Below are 14688 nucleotides of genomic sequence, written 5' to 3'. Positions count from 1 at the left end.
TTAAGGAACAGCAGAAAGAGGGGGAAGGAAGTCATGTTTTGAAATGTCAAAATGATAGTGAAATCAGTGAAATGTATAAAATTGAAAATGATAAATAAAGTAATGCTCATTTTATACCACCCTCCTTCCATTCACAGGTCATCTCTTCTGCTTTTGAGGAAGATTGTGGCATCCGCTTTCATGAGCCCCAGCCCCAGGTGAAGGGGGGGAAGCAAGGGAAGTATGTGGGATGCTCACAGGCTCCTGGCGCAGAGACAGCAGCTGCCAATTTCTTTCCCCTGCCTTCTCTCTAGAAGCACTGCCTGCCCTAAACCACCTATACCTCCCTGATTGCCACATCAGCCTGCCTCTCTCTCACAGCCATAAAGGTGGCCAGCTGACCTGAAAGTAGCCAGTGCCTGCGCTGTTCAATACAATATTTGCTGATGTGCAGAAACTTATTGCAGTGCGTAGATCAGCATATTAACCACCTCAGAGATGCAAAGGAAGCTGCTCTTAAAAGGCACAGCTACAGAGGCTGGCTGGAAAAGTTGGCAACCCTGTATTAGGTATTCCTGAACTTTAGCACCCCTTGCTTTGCTCCTCTGGTTACCATCTACTTTTGTTCCCACCCCAAGCTAAAGAGAGTAGCAACCTTTTGTGTGTGTGTGCATACAAGGGATTTGGCATATCTCGAAACTTCTCACTTCTTGCAGAAAGGCAGCAGTGGGATTCCCCCACCACCTGGAAAAGAACCCCCCACCCTGCCCTGCGAGAGGCAAAATATTCAGAAATCAGGTCAGCCACAAGAAGGGGATTTGTCAGATGTCTGGAGGGACCCTTTATATCCTCCTGTTTCTCCCAGTGGGTGCGCAGAGCTACAGAGCCTACAGCAAAGGAGATAGAGGGAGAAGGAACCAGTCTGCTTCCTTTCTCCATTGTTGCATATTGGTTAGAGTGTCTGACTAGGACTTGGGAGCTCAGGGTTCAAATCCCCACTCAGCCACAGAGTTCACCCTTTCTTTCAGCCCAATCTATCCAGCAGGGTTGTGAGGGCAAAATGGGGAGGGGGAAGAACCATGGCGTGGGGTATAAAAGTAATGTGATAAAGGCAGGGTTTAACTAATGGAATTAGGCTGTGTACACACCCAGAATTTGAAACACATCTTCTCCTCAAAGATTCCTGGGAACTATAGTTTACACCTCCCAGAGCTAGAGCTCACAGACCCTTAATAAACTACAGTTCCTAATATTTTTTTCTTGAGGGGAGATTCTTTAAATTGCATATTGTGCATTTTGTTATTGTAAGCCACTTTAAGAGAGCCATATGGTGAAGAGTGGGGTATAAATTTTAAAATCTAAACATTAAATAAATATTAACTAAAATAAAAATAAAATATAAAAGCATATGCAGCTTTATTAGTAAGTGGGTGGAGCTTGTTTTGCAGCACCAGCCAAGGAAGATGACGACAGGGCAGACATGAACATCACTGGTCAAAATATATCCCTAGAGGTGAGACTCTGCATTTGCCATGGCAATAATGTGATGTAACGTAATATAATGTAGTTGCAAAAGGGCTTTAGCTATTGCATCATGAACAGCCCTAAAATCTGCTTCAGAAGAACTGTAAGTTGTATGAATCTATAATATTGGCATTGTAAAGTTTGCCAGCCAGCTGTCCTGGAAAGATTGTCTCACAAAATCCAAGCAATGAGAGGTCAAAGAAAGGCGGACATGTTTTTGGCAGACTGGTGTTTGTTTATTGGTTTTATAAATAGTCAGGAATCTGGCAGAATGGTTCCAATTAACTGAGCTGGCCCATCCATGAGGAGGGGTGAAACGCTCACCTCAGCGCAAGAGGCGGTCCTCTTCCCACCACTGCCATCATCAAGAGGGAGGTGTTTGGATGCACAGTGTTGCTACTCATCCTCACTGCCCCAAGGCGGAGAAGCTGAACTGCAATGCTTTGAGGAGTTTGGCAAAAACTGGGGTGCAGCAGTGGTGGAAGTAGGGTACATGGTGGTGGTGGGGCAGCAATTCCTGTTTCACTTCAGGTGGTGAAATGGGATGGGCCACCCCTGCCAACTACATTTCAGATGGTATGGTCTTTGCAAGGGGAAATAGGATTAACTGGAGAAAAGTTAGATAAATTAAGAAAAATGAGATGTGGATCTAAATAACAGAGTCATTTATTTTGATTGTAGGTGATAAATAAACAGTGAGCACTGTGAAGGAAATAAACAATGAGCACTGTGAAGGGAAAAATACTGTTACAGGAGACTGAATACCAAGTTAAAATAGAAGCTTCTTAATCCTATTTGTAGGATTATATATTGTGCTTCCATGAAATGCAATCTGTACCCGAAAATGCTGTTTGGGGTGTCAGGAAGGGGAGTTGTTATATTTTTATTTATATTACACACACACACACACACACACACACACACACATACATACACACACACTGTTTCAGAATTTCCCTTTGCTCAGCCATACCTTTCCATCTCTTGAGCAGGACTTATCCTCTTCTGGGGAGGCTGGTGACATCACCAATGAGTTCATCCTGCTGAAGATTCACACTTCCTACTCCATCAAGGTGAAAATGAGTCCTGCCCCATCCCTGGCTGACTTTAGGAACCTGCTACAGGAAGAATGCTGCCAGCAGGCTACACGGATGTCAGTGAGGTAGGTTCTGAGATACACATGAACTGGCACCAGGTAGGGATGAAATCCGAATCTGTCTGATCTGTGGCTTTCCAACACAATCTTCAAACCTATACAGTGGTACCTCAGGTTAAGTACTTAATTCGTTCTGGAGGTCTGTTCTTAACTTGAAACTGTTCTTAACCTGAAGCACGACTTTAGTTAATGGGGCCTCCTGCTGCCACCGCGCCGCCGGAGCACAATTTCTGTTCTTATCCTGAAGCAAAGTTCTTAACCTGAAGCACTATTTCTGGGTTAGCGGAGTCTGTAACCTGAAGCATATGTAACCTGAAGCGTATGTAACCCGAGGTACCACTGTACACAGCTATCCTTTGAAATTTGCACTTCTCCTAATTTTGTGGTGCAGTTCTCCAACCCAACAATGTTTACAAAAATGCATATGTATTAGGGTTCTTTGGGAAAAGCCATGAGCTTTAAATGTATGGTGTGTCCATGCCACTCTTGCCTTAACAGCTTCCTATGTACCTGTGGATGATTGCATCACTGATCCTTTTCAGGTACAAGATTTCAGGTAGTGATGAGCTGATCCCTGTTAGCAATGATGAAGAACTGAGGAACATCTGGCAAAGCATGGAAGGTGGTCAACTGACCCTCTGGTGCCAGGTACGCGTTGATTGGTGTTGTGTTATCGGGCTTAAAGACTGGACAACAACAACAACTTTCCCTGCAAGCAGGAGGCTAGCACACCACTCCTGCCTTGCTGTTTTCAATTTTTAGTGAGATATTATTTTTATTAATAATATTAATATTCAGAAATGGTATCCTCCAACCTGAAGCGGTAGAGTTAATTGTTTTGCTCAAGCTCCCTCTATGACCTCATTCTGACAGTAAAAGCTGTTGGATGGTGGAAGTGGGTAGGCTGTTCTTTGTTAGAAGCTGGCTGGCCACCTATTACGGGTGCTGCACTAGTGGATTCCCTGCATTGGTAGGGGGTTTGACTAGATGACTCTTGAGATTCCTTACCAACCCTCTGATTCCAGTGCATGTGTTGATCCAGTCCCATTTGTGTGTGTTCTGAAGGCCCAAAGGGATACCACGAGCAGGCCAGTACTCTACCACATGACTGCGTGTCACCCCTACACTGCTCAGGGCCAGGAGGATCTGTCTTTCAAAGAAGGTGACAAGCTGGAGATCCTCTCTGAAGGTAGGCAGGGTAGAGATGGATGTTTGATGGTCCTTGAAGGGAAAAATGTTCCCCCCTCCCAGATTAAAAGGCACCAGAGGCACCTTCCTCATCCCCTTCTCTTGATCTGTGCCTTTGGCCATAAACCCACCTGCCTTCATCTTGGTTGTGTTTTCACAGTGAACGAGGAGTGGCTGGAAGGACGCTGCAATGGAACCACTGGCATTTTCCCAAAATGCTTTGCTGTGCGAGAGTGCTGTTGACACCTGCTCCTAGAGCAGAAAAAAAGGGGGCATGTCCCTTAACTCACCCACCCATTCAATCACAGATGCTACAATCGACCTTTCCCTTGCCATTAGGTGCTGTGTTGCCCTTCAGACATGCTGAAAATGCATCTAAGTGTTGGTGAAGTGTTGGCTTCTTAGTAATGGGAACGTTTTAGTGACTCATAAAGTCACCCTTTTTGCTTTGGTGGCTGAAAAGATCAGAAAGAATACCCTGGACAATATAGCAGTGAAATGTAAGGAAAACTCAGAGATCTAAATAGAGACTATTATTTGTGGCGCAACATCCCTTTTGCTTATATTTATTTTTGATTCACATTTGTCATGGCCAATGGCTAGTACAATAAAGTTAATTGGATTGGAGTGTCGCTGAAAAGCAAATATATTTCCTTCTCTTGAGTTTGTAGTTAATGCATGAATTACTTTAAACCACCAGAGGGCACTGTTGGTCTAGCAATCTTGCCAGCACTTGCTTATCGTCTTTGCTTTGTCATCCTTAATGCCACCCTTAAAAGCTGAGCTATTTTGTTTGTTGCTCTGTCCTAACTTTTTGAGACAAGATATATGCTATTTCTCTCCTTCTATCTCCACTCATTCTGTAAACAGTTTCTGCATGAATAAAGCCTTTGAATTCCAGAAATTGGAAGCGATTGTTCCACTCTAATTTCAAGCTGCAAGGTCTGCTAACAGTAAAAACATGAGAAGAGCCCTGCAGGATCAGACCAAAGCTATATGTGGAGGGCTGGAAGGCAACAACCATTCCCCAAGGACAGCTTTCCCCAGCAACTGTGATTCAGTGATCTGCTGAATGTGAATTTAAACCTCATGACTAAAAGGTAAACGTAAGGTAAAGGACCCCTGGATGGTTAAGTCCAGTCAAAGGAAGCTATGGAGTTGTGGCGCTCATCTCGCTTTCAGGCCAAGGGAGCCAGCGTTTGTCCACAGACAGTTTTCTGGGTCATGTGGCCAGCATGACTAAACTGCTACTGGCGCACGGAGAACCGTGACAAGTGCCAGAGCGCACGGAAACGCTGTTTACCTTCCCATCACAGTGGTTCCTATTTATCTATTTGCACTTTGACATGCTTTTGAACTGCTAGGTGGGCAGGAGCTGGGACAGAGCAATGGGAGCTCACCCCGTCATGGGGATTTGAACCGCCAACCTTCCGATTGGCAAGCCCAAGAGGCTCAGTGGTTTAGAGCACAGCGCCACCAGTGTCCCTACCTCATGACTAAGGTCAGGTTCACAACATACATTTAAAGCACATCCAATGCACGATTGAAGTAATGACCCCCATACACCCCACAAGAATCCTGGAAGCTATGGTTTCCCCCTTAGGTAAAGGTAAAGGTAAAGGTACCCCTGCCCGAACGGGCCAGTCTTGACAGACTCTGGGGTTTGTGCGCCCATCTCACATCTATTGGCCGGGGGCCAGCGCTGTCCGCAGACACTTCCGGGTCACGTGGCCAGCGTGACAACGCTGCTCTGGCGAGCCAGAGCCGCACACGGAACGCCGTTTACCTTCCTGCTGGTAAGCGGTACCTATTTATCTACTTGCACCCGGGGGTGCTTTCGAACTGCTAGGTGGGCAGGCGCTGGGACCGAGCAGCGGGAGCGCACCCCGCCGCGGGGATTCGAACCGCCGACCTTTCGATCGGCAAGCCCTAGGCGCTGAGGCTTTAGCCCACAGCGCCACCCGCGTCCCATGGTTTCCCCCTTACAAAGCTACAATTCACAGCATCTTTAACTAACTATAGTTCCCAGGATTCTTTGTGAGAAGTTACAACCTTTAAATATGCATTAGGCGTGCTTCAAATGTATGCTGTGGATCTAGTTCCCTGAACTTGTCTCCTCCCCTTTTTTACATCCATCTAAGCCTGTAAGGCAGGCTTTCCCCAACCTGGCGCCCTCAGCTCTTTTGGACTACAACTCCCATCATCCTCAGCCAATCATGGAAGCCAAACCCTGCCTCCAATACCAAATCCTGCACTAAAAGGAAAAGTGCTGCTAGTTAATCCTTGGTTTCATAAACCCATGAGGACTAGTGCAAAGCTTCCTTCAAGAAAGCTAAGTTTCTTTGAAAGCCAAATTTGGTCTTCATTACCAAATCCTTCAATAAAAGCAGAGCACTGCAGATAATTCCTCGTTTCATAAGTCCACAGTAAACACTTAGCAAAGTTTTTATTTGAGAAATGTGCAATAAAAAGAATTATAAAGTTTTCTAGCGAGCACTGTGAGGCCAGTTCCTGATGACCTGTTTATTGAACATTTGTCCTGATTTGTTTGTGCAGAGTTCGCAGGGAGGTCATACAGTGTCCAGCTGTTTATTGCACACTCATTCCAATTTGTTTGCAGGGAACTTCTATGGTGTTGGGTCATGTAAGTGCTATTCCACGCATTTCCCCATCGCATTTCTTGCTACAAAAGGTCCAGGTCTCTTTTTGTTGCCCAAGTACTTCATATTCAATTTCATTTCAAATTTGAATTTTGCTGGTATGTGATGGAATCCCAACTGGAAAATGAAGACAGCCTGCACATGCTTTAAGTCTTGTGGAAAGTTTGTTCCTGATGGGGTTGAGAGAGATCCTTTCACCCACAAAAATATTTTGGTGAAAAAAAGAAAGAAAGAATGTAACTAGTTGTCCACAACAGGGAGATGAGAACCAGCCCCATAGAATCAACTCCCCCAAGTATTTACAGTATTTGCATGGTGTTTCTAGTACGCTTTTTTTGTCCGTGGCTGCATCTTTGGGGATCCCATCCCAGGCAGTTCCTCTTCCAGGCCTGAATCAGACCACTGTAGCTCCTGTACGACTGACTCCTGGCACCCTGCAATTCCTTTGCCTGAGAATCTATCATCTGCTTTAAACTGGTCTCTCACCTTGGTGCCAAGATCAATCTTAAGACCTGATAAGCAGCCTTGAAGTCCCGCTCTCTTGCCCACCAAGGCAGGCGCCTGCATTTGCCAGTTGCTTGCATGGGCCCCACAGGTTGGCACCAGTGAACTGCTGGTCCAGTAAACAGCGGATGAGAAACAATATTAATAGTACTTGTAAATTCATTCCTATTACAATTAATTTTCATTAATAATAATATTGCTAGAGTGTTTTTGAGGGGGGTCAAAACCCTATCTCCATTATGCCCAGTGAGTCTTAGGAGATTCCTGCAACACAGAACAGTTTTATCATCACCCCATATATATATTTTTTTTTGGGGGGGGAGGGTTTGATGAGAAAGAAAGCAGCTTGCCTCTGGCCTTTGCAACAGCTCATGGAAGAGATAAGTTTCAAACCAGGGGCTTTATGGTTTACATAGCTAATATACTGCTGGGGAGGGGGGATTGCGGTACAATAAATTATATACTGCATGTACTTCTGAAAAGAAAAGGCATAATCAGTGCTAGTTGGGCAAATAGTGTATGTTTGTCCCATTGGGTCTTAGAGAGTTGAAGCTGGTCTGGCTTGGTGGCGCCTGCCAATCTGTTTAGTGTTTGCTTGCTTGTGGGTCCACTGAGGGGCTGGTGCTGACTGCCCCACCCTAACCCACACAAAGGCTGCGGGGAGGTGAACAGTCCAAAATGCAGCCCCTTTCTCTCAGCGCAGTAAATACATGACCAGCAGGGCAATACAGATTGCCAGCACAGCGGCAATGAAGACAATGCTGGCTGCCCACACCCCTTCCTCGTGCCCTCTCAGCTGTCGGGGGGCCTCTGCGGGGATCATATTGGTGAGGTTCAGCATGTAGCCCAGAGTCCAGCCAATTTCCGAGTTGGCAGCCTGCAAGAGAGAGAGAGTAGAGTCACAAAGAAAGGCAAACACAGTGCCTACCACTTAATGCTAATAGCCTTTCCATGAGCCAAGACAAAGCTGGCATTTCAGGCAGAGGTGAGCTTCCTTGTCATAGGAACAGTGTTTGCTTGGCATGTAGAAGGTCCCAGGTTCAGTCCCCAGCATCTCCTGGGCTGGGAAAGAACCTGGGGCTCCAGTACTTAGGGCTATTTCACTATATTTTGTATCCCAAGATTTCTACCCGTGTTTACTTGCTACTATATAGATAAATGCATGAACCTGGCTTTTTGAACTTTGTAAGCAAACCATTTCAAAACTCACTAAGGTGTGTGGTCTGTGGCTAAGAGCAGCAGAAACAGGGAAGTTCTGAAAGTGGACTAAATGGGATATTAAAATGGTTTCAACAGCCTCTATCTTCACACTACACTGCTGCTTGCTTGGAAAACTGTTACAATGATATATACTGAAATTCAGTCGGGGATTTGAGGAAGTCACTTAACAATGTTACTAAGATTGGATTAAGTACAGTTAAGATGTATGTATGTTTGTTTGTTTAAAATTTTTGGAAAATCAATAAAAAAATTTGGGGGGGGAATTAAACTCTGTTGCTTGGGGCTCTCTCTTGCTGGAGAAAGTGTTTAGTCCTGCGCTTTGGATCTAGAGTTCCAGCTAAGTATTTTGTTAATTATCCCACACAGGTGATCTATATCTATTTTCACCTCCAGAAGCCCTTGTGTAAGTGATTTTTTTTCAGACCATTGGCAATGAGGAGAAAGGAATGGCTTATGTGGGGGTGGGGAAGTGAAATGGGCAGAGACAGAAGGGATAAGGACAAACTCTCTGCAAACAATCAGTCCCTTCAAAACCTGGGCTGGTTCAGATACCTTGGACCTAAACCATATATAGTGACATGACCTCCAGCTCTTCCCTCACCCGCATCCGGAAGGCAATGTTGTTCCAGGTGTCCGTTCGAAAGCCATAACCGTCCAGCAAGATAGTAAGGATGTAGTTGGCACTAGCACAGTAGTTTTTCAGATGGTCCTCCTTCTCGTTGAAGTAACTGGATTTCAACTGAGGAAAGATAGGGGGAGAGAGAGAGAGAGACAGCATTTCAAGAGCAGCTGAGGTAGGAGAGTGTTCATTTCCTGACCATTGGATATACTGCCTGATTTGATGCAAGTTGGAGTCTGACCATATCTAGAGGGCACCCCATTGGCTACTCTGACCAGCAGCAACTCAGCGCAACTACCTGAAATCATTTGAGGGCAAGGATGGGGAACCTGTGGCCCTCCAGATGTCATTGGACTATAACTTCCACCACCCTTGACCATGAGCTGTGCTGTCTAGAGGCTGGTGAGAATTCTAGTTCAGCAACATCTGGAGGGTGACAGGGTTTCCCATGCCTGGATTAAGGTGACTGAAGGGTGCTGTTGTGTGAACCTTCAGGACTTTCCAGAAGGGCAGCTGTGTTTCAGCAAAGACAGCTTTGGGTCTTGTGACACCTTTAAGGATGAGCATAGGTCAATGCCAACTGGGCAGCCCCCAGTGGCAGTACCTCAAACAAGGCCTCATCTGGGATAAGGAACCATGGGCTACAGTTTGTTCTTCATGGTTGCATAGTACAAAAGGTTTTGGCAGGTGTAGTTCATATCACAGTGTCGAACTGTATTCCTGCTAAAACACCTTTCTGTGTAGGTAAAAAAGCATTGTCGACGACTTTGGAGCAGGCTGAGAACAGACCCAGGGAACTGAATCTGGGGCTTTGGTAGCAGCTGAAGGCTGTTGGCTGTCTTCCTAGAGCAGAGGTCGGCAACCCGTGGCTCCGGAGCCGCATGCGGCTCTTTTGCACCTTTGCCGCGGCTCCGCAGATCCTCGGGGACCCTGAGCAGAAAAGCAGAAGCGCCAGAAAGAGGAGGGGGTGGAGCTGGGCAGCCGAGCCGGGCAAAGCAAGGCAGCGGCGGCAGCGGAGCTCGAGAGGCGGCGGCTGCTGGGATGGAGGAGGAGGCGGCGGCGGCCAGAGAAGGGCTGCTGCTGCTGCTTCTGCCGCCGGAGGGAAGTTCTGCCAGGCGGCTTCATGGCTCATAGCTTCCCCCGCCCACCCAGGCCACGCTCTCCTCAGCCCCGCGCGCGAGGCACCTGAGGCGAGGGGGAGAGAGAGCGCGCGCTCGAGATGGCAGGGCAGGGCAGTGTGTGTGTGTGTGTGTGTGAGGGCAGGGGGGGGGAGCAAAGACTTTTGCCCCCCGCCGGCCTTCAGAAGAGGTCCTGGACCTCTTCTGAAGGCCGGCGGGGGGTAAAAGTCTTTGCTCCCCCCTGCCTGCCTTCCCGGGAGAGCGGAGAAACGCGCTGCGTTTCTCCGCTGTCCCGGACGGCTTTTGAAGGCGGGGGGGGGGGGGAGAGCAAAGACCTTCGCCCCCCGCCCGCCTTCAGAAAAGGTCCAGGACCTCTTCTGAAGGCTGGCGGGGGGCGAAAGTCTTTGTCCCCCCTGCCTGCCTTCCCAGGGGCTTTTAAATCGCCCCAGAGAAGTCCTCCGCTGTCCCGGGGCGATTTTAAAATGCCACCCGCCAGCATTTTAAGATCGCCCCGGACAGCGGAGAAGTCCTCCGCTGTCCCGGGGTTTTTTAAAATGCTGGGGGTGGGAAGAAAAGCCCTTGTCCCCCCCCCAGCCTTCAGAAGAGGTCGGGGGACAGACTGTCCCCGGACCTGGTCTGAAGGCGGTTTCCATAGGAACACATTGATTGATTTTCAATGCATTCCTATGGGAAACCGTGCTTCGCAAGACGAAAAACTCGCAAGAAGAAAAAACTTGCGGAACGAAGTAATTTCGTCTTGCGAGGCACCACTGTAAATGCTGCTATGTAGAAATGATGAGAAAGTTGCACCAGCAGAAGGAATGGATATGTACTGTTAGTAAAAAGAGAGGGAGTTGAACTGCAGGGAGGGACAGACACTTTTCTATGTATTAATTTGTATAATGCCCTCTATGCACATGGTGCTTTGCAAAAAATGGATATGAGAGGTACCATACCCCTCTTTGCTATCTGAAATAGACTCAGGGAAAAGAGAGAGAATGGGGGAAGGGGAAGAATGTGTGGTTATTTACATTTGGCTTGTTTTGCGGCTCCCAGTTTCCCCCCCCCCCTTCGGAAACGAGTCCAAGTGGCTCTTTTTGTCTTAAAGGTTGCAGACCCCTGTCCTAGAGAAAAGGTGGAGAACCTCAGGTACAGGGGCTAAATCCAGACCTTCAAATCTCTGTATTTGGCCCTCAGGCCTCTTGCCAGGTGAAGAAGAAGAAGAGGAGGAGTTTGGATTTGATATCCCGCTTTATCACTACCTGAAGGAGTCTCAAAGCGGCCAACATTCTCCTTTCCCTTCCTCCCCCACAACAAACACTCTGTGAGGTGAGTGGGGTTGAGAGACTTCAAAGAAGTGTGACTAGCCCAAGGTCACCCAGCAGCTGCATGTGGAGGAGCGGGGAAGTGAACCCGGTTCACCAGATTACGAGTCTACCGCTCTTAACCACTACACCACACTGGCTCCTCTCCAGCCACACTTGCTTCCCCAGGCCACACATCTCAGCAACTCTGCTCTGCGCCCTCCTTGAGTGTTTTGGCTGGGCTGTGTCATTTGAACTCTGATCATGCCTCTTGCTTGATGGAGGATAGATAGGGATGTGTACAGAAAGAGGCTATTGTACGAAAAGGAAAATTCTAATGGGCTGTTCTGCCCATCTTTGCCTCTCTAACCATACCCACTTGTACTTCTGGCCCCACCCATCAATGATATGTGGCCCCCTGTCTGGTTGCCCAGGCAGAAAAAGGTCCTTCAACAACTCTGCCCAAGAGATCTGGTGTGCGAGCAGCAGAATTTGGGCTACCGAACTGGAGTGCCTCAAGCGATATATTTGTAAATATATGTTCATTTTACAGATTGGTCAACAAGTCTCTTGTGACCTCCTTCCAAACCACACCAGGATGATAGGATACCTACTTCATCCCATTTCCTGGCACAGAACGTCTTGATAGTATCTTCAACAGTGGCCAGTGGCTGAGTTTCAGTCAAGTTCAGGAAATTGAAGGTATAGTAATAGGCAGAAAAAGCCTGAAATTTAAAATAAAACATGAACAGGTGAGACATCAAACCAGCAATGGCTATAGAAGCCTGGGGAAGGGTGTGGACCAGTGGTAGAGCAGATGCTTTGCATGCAAAAGGTTCCAGATTCATTCCTCAGCATCTCCAGGTAGGGCTGGGAGAGAACTAGATGGACCTATGTTCTTATTTAATTCAGAACCATTATTCAGAACCATGAGAACTAGGATCTTAGTTTATTTTTAGCAGAAAGGCCATCACTCAATGGTAGAGCCTCTGCTTTGCATGCAGAAGGTCCCCGGTTCAATCTCTGATGGCATCTCCAGATAGCGCTGGAGAGAACCCTGCTTGAAACCCTGGAGTTCCTCTCAATATAAAGCAGTTTTCTACTTTATTTTTCACTTTAGCTAATAAACCGAAGGATGAGGTCCTTGAATGAAGCTTGCAACAAAATAAAATCAGATGATAAATCAGTAGTGAAATCCATTTACAAAGCAGAAAAAGAGATAACAAAAAAAAAAATCAAAACTATGTTTCAGTGGAATAAGCAATCAATAAACAAGAGTAATAAACACTCCAGTATTATTCAACTGAGACATTGCATTTGCATGGGTGTAGCCAGGATTTGTCATCATCCTCTATCTGCCTCTTTCTAGCAGAATTGGAATGAAATGCCTCAACATCAGCTGTTTTAAATTACTTTCTTTTGACCCAAAGCACTCAGAAAAATCTGTCACAATTTCTACTTTAACTTAAGTATTTTTATTTATTTATTTTATTGGGGGGGCAGCTGCCCCCCCAGCTACGCCTATGTGCATTTGGACTATTCATTACTTCTGTGTGAACCCAAGGGCATGATAAACACAGACACACAGAGGAACATCCCTATTCCCAACTTTTTAGCATGAATTGGCATGCTCTCATACCAGAAATTTCCCGTTGACCTTAGGCTGGTAGACCCCGTTGAAACCACAGGAGCCATTATATTTGCAGTTTTTTGAGAAGTTGAAAATACTCTTGAAGGTTTCCCGGCATAGGGTGGCATTGCCTGTGCCCACCAGAGTAAAGTTCTTCGAGGCTGGGGGTGGCATTGATTGCTTGGCACACGGACTGCTATAGACAGACGCAGTTGTAAAGGATGAAATGTAGCCTTCTGGGTAGCAAGGATGATCGACCCGATCCGATGAGCTTGAATTCTGGAGACAAGAACCACAGAGTGAAACCATAGTCCAGATGTACCTTCATAAGAACATAAGGAGAGCCCTGCAGGATTGGGCCAATGGCACAACGTGTCCAGCATCCTGTTCACACAATGGACAACCAGATGCGCCAATGGGACGCCCCAAGACCTGAGCTCAATAATGCTGTCCTCATCTGCAATTCCTAGCAACTGACATTCAGAGGCATACAGTGGAAGTGGAACATATAGCCGTATCCTCCTCTATGGATTGGTCTAATCCTCTTTGGAAGTCATTGAAGTTAGTCGCCATCATTACTTCCTAGAGGAGTGGAATGATCCCTATTTCCCATTCATAGAGTTACATTTCCTAGAGTGGTTTAGCAATCGAAGAGGGAACTCTGGGAATGGTATATCTAAGAGGGGAATAGGGGATTTCCTAACATCTCTCAGACCCTTAGTAAAGTACACATCCCAGGATGTTCTGGGGAAACCATGAGTGTTTAAAGTGGTATGATACTGTTTTAAGTATGTAGCACAGATGAGGCTAATGCGATTGAAAACAAATCAATTCTACTCCAGCAAAAAAGACAATTAGAGCTGGGGTAAACCTTAAGTTTACCTACAACCTGTTAATTATACCTTTTCATTTGCATTTGTTATCCAAAATTATTTTTAATAGCTTCATAAAACCTTACAAAGCAAATCAAAGAATAAAATTATTGGGGGGGCAATTTAAAAATGATTTATCTTCTTTTGATTTAATAATAATAATAATAATAATAATAATAATAATAATAATAATAAATCTTTACTATTACCCCTCCCCCCAGCTTAAAACGTAAACAGAATAAAATCAATGAATCAATGATAAATTAAAAACCAGATTAGACACAAGCCAACATTCTAAAAATCTGGGCAAAGGTAAAGGGACCCCTGACCATTAGGTCCAGTTGTGACCAACTCTGGGGTTGCGGCGTTCATCTTGCTTTACTGGACAGGAGCCGGCATACAGCTTCTGGGTCATGTGACCAGCACACTAAGCCGCTTCTGGCAAACCAGAGCAGCGCACAGAAACACTGTTTACCTTCCCGCCAGAGCGGTACCTATTTATCTACTTGCACTTTGGCGTGCTTTCGAACTGCTAGGTTGGCAGGAGCAGGGACCAAGCAACAGGAGTTCACCCCATCACGGAGATTCGAACCGCTGACCTTCTGATCGACAAGTCCTAGGCTCTGTGGTTTAACCCATAGCGCCACCCGCGTCCCAGAAAAGTCTGGATAGGCTTGCCTAAATAAGTATGGTTTTATGGCACTGAAAAGAGTACATACAACGAAGGTGCCTGCTTTTTAAGTTTCTTTAAGAACATCTAAAAACCACACTGTGCATGAAATTCTTTAAGGTTTGATCCCTATTTTTGTTTTATTGTAGCCCAGATCAGGGATTTGCAAATTGTGGTCTGTGAGCATTGTTCAGGTGGTCTATTGCACGTTCATGTTAAATATTCATACTGATTTAATGTGTA

The 14688-nt window shown here is 46.2% G+C and overlaps 2 protein-coding genes across 2 annotated transcripts in view; one reads left to right on the top strand and one right to left on the bottom strand.

The window, feature by feature from the left end:
• LOC309523708 (discoidin domain-containing receptor 2-like) overlaps positions 1 to 4751 on the top strand; it is a 47675-nt gene extending 42924 nt beyond the window's left edge. Inside the window, exons 21-27 of the mRNA XM_082207786.1 lie at positions 138 to 197; positions 696 to 777; positions 1428 to 1492; positions 2496 to 2665; positions 3202 to 3307; positions 3725 to 3848; positions 4008 to 4751. Coding sequence (XP_082063912.1) covers positions 138 to 197; positions 696 to 777; positions 1428 to 1492; positions 2496 to 2665; positions 3202 to 3307; positions 3725 to 3848; positions 4008 to 4090 — 690 coding nt within the window. The 3' untranslated portion in view covers positions 4091 to 4751. The remainder of the gene's footprint in view (positions 1 to 137; positions 198 to 695; positions 778 to 1427; positions 1493 to 2495; positions 2666 to 3201; positions 3308 to 3724; positions 3849 to 4007) is intronic.
• A 1525-nt stretch (positions 4752 to 6276) lies between these two features.
• The window catches only part of ENTPD8 (ectonucleoside triphosphate diphosphohydrolase 8), a 31579-nt gene continuing 23167 nt past the window's right edge, over positions 6277 to 14688 (bottom strand). Inside the window, exons 7-10 of the mRNA XM_082207717.1 lie at positions 12913 to 13182; positions 11888 to 11998; positions 8834 to 8971; positions 6277 to 7888 (exon numbers count right to left, since the gene is read on the bottom strand). Coding sequence (XP_082063843.1) covers positions 7706 to 7888; positions 8834 to 8971; positions 11888 to 11998; positions 12913 to 13182 — 702 coding nt within the window. The 3' untranslated portion in view covers positions 6277 to 7705. The remainder of the gene's footprint in view (positions 7889 to 8833; positions 8972 to 11887; positions 11999 to 12912; positions 13183 to 14688) is intronic.

The sequence above is a fragment of the Podarcis vaucheri genome (assembly GCF_965113315.1).
Source record: "Podarcis vaucheri genome assembly, chromosome: Z".
Lineage (NCBI taxonomy): Eukaryota > Metazoa > Chordata > Lepidosauria > Squamata > Lacertidae > Podarcis > Podarcis vaucheri.
The sequence above is the reverse complement of the archived record's forward strand: the minus strand, read 5'-3'. Positions and strand labels throughout refer to the sequence as shown.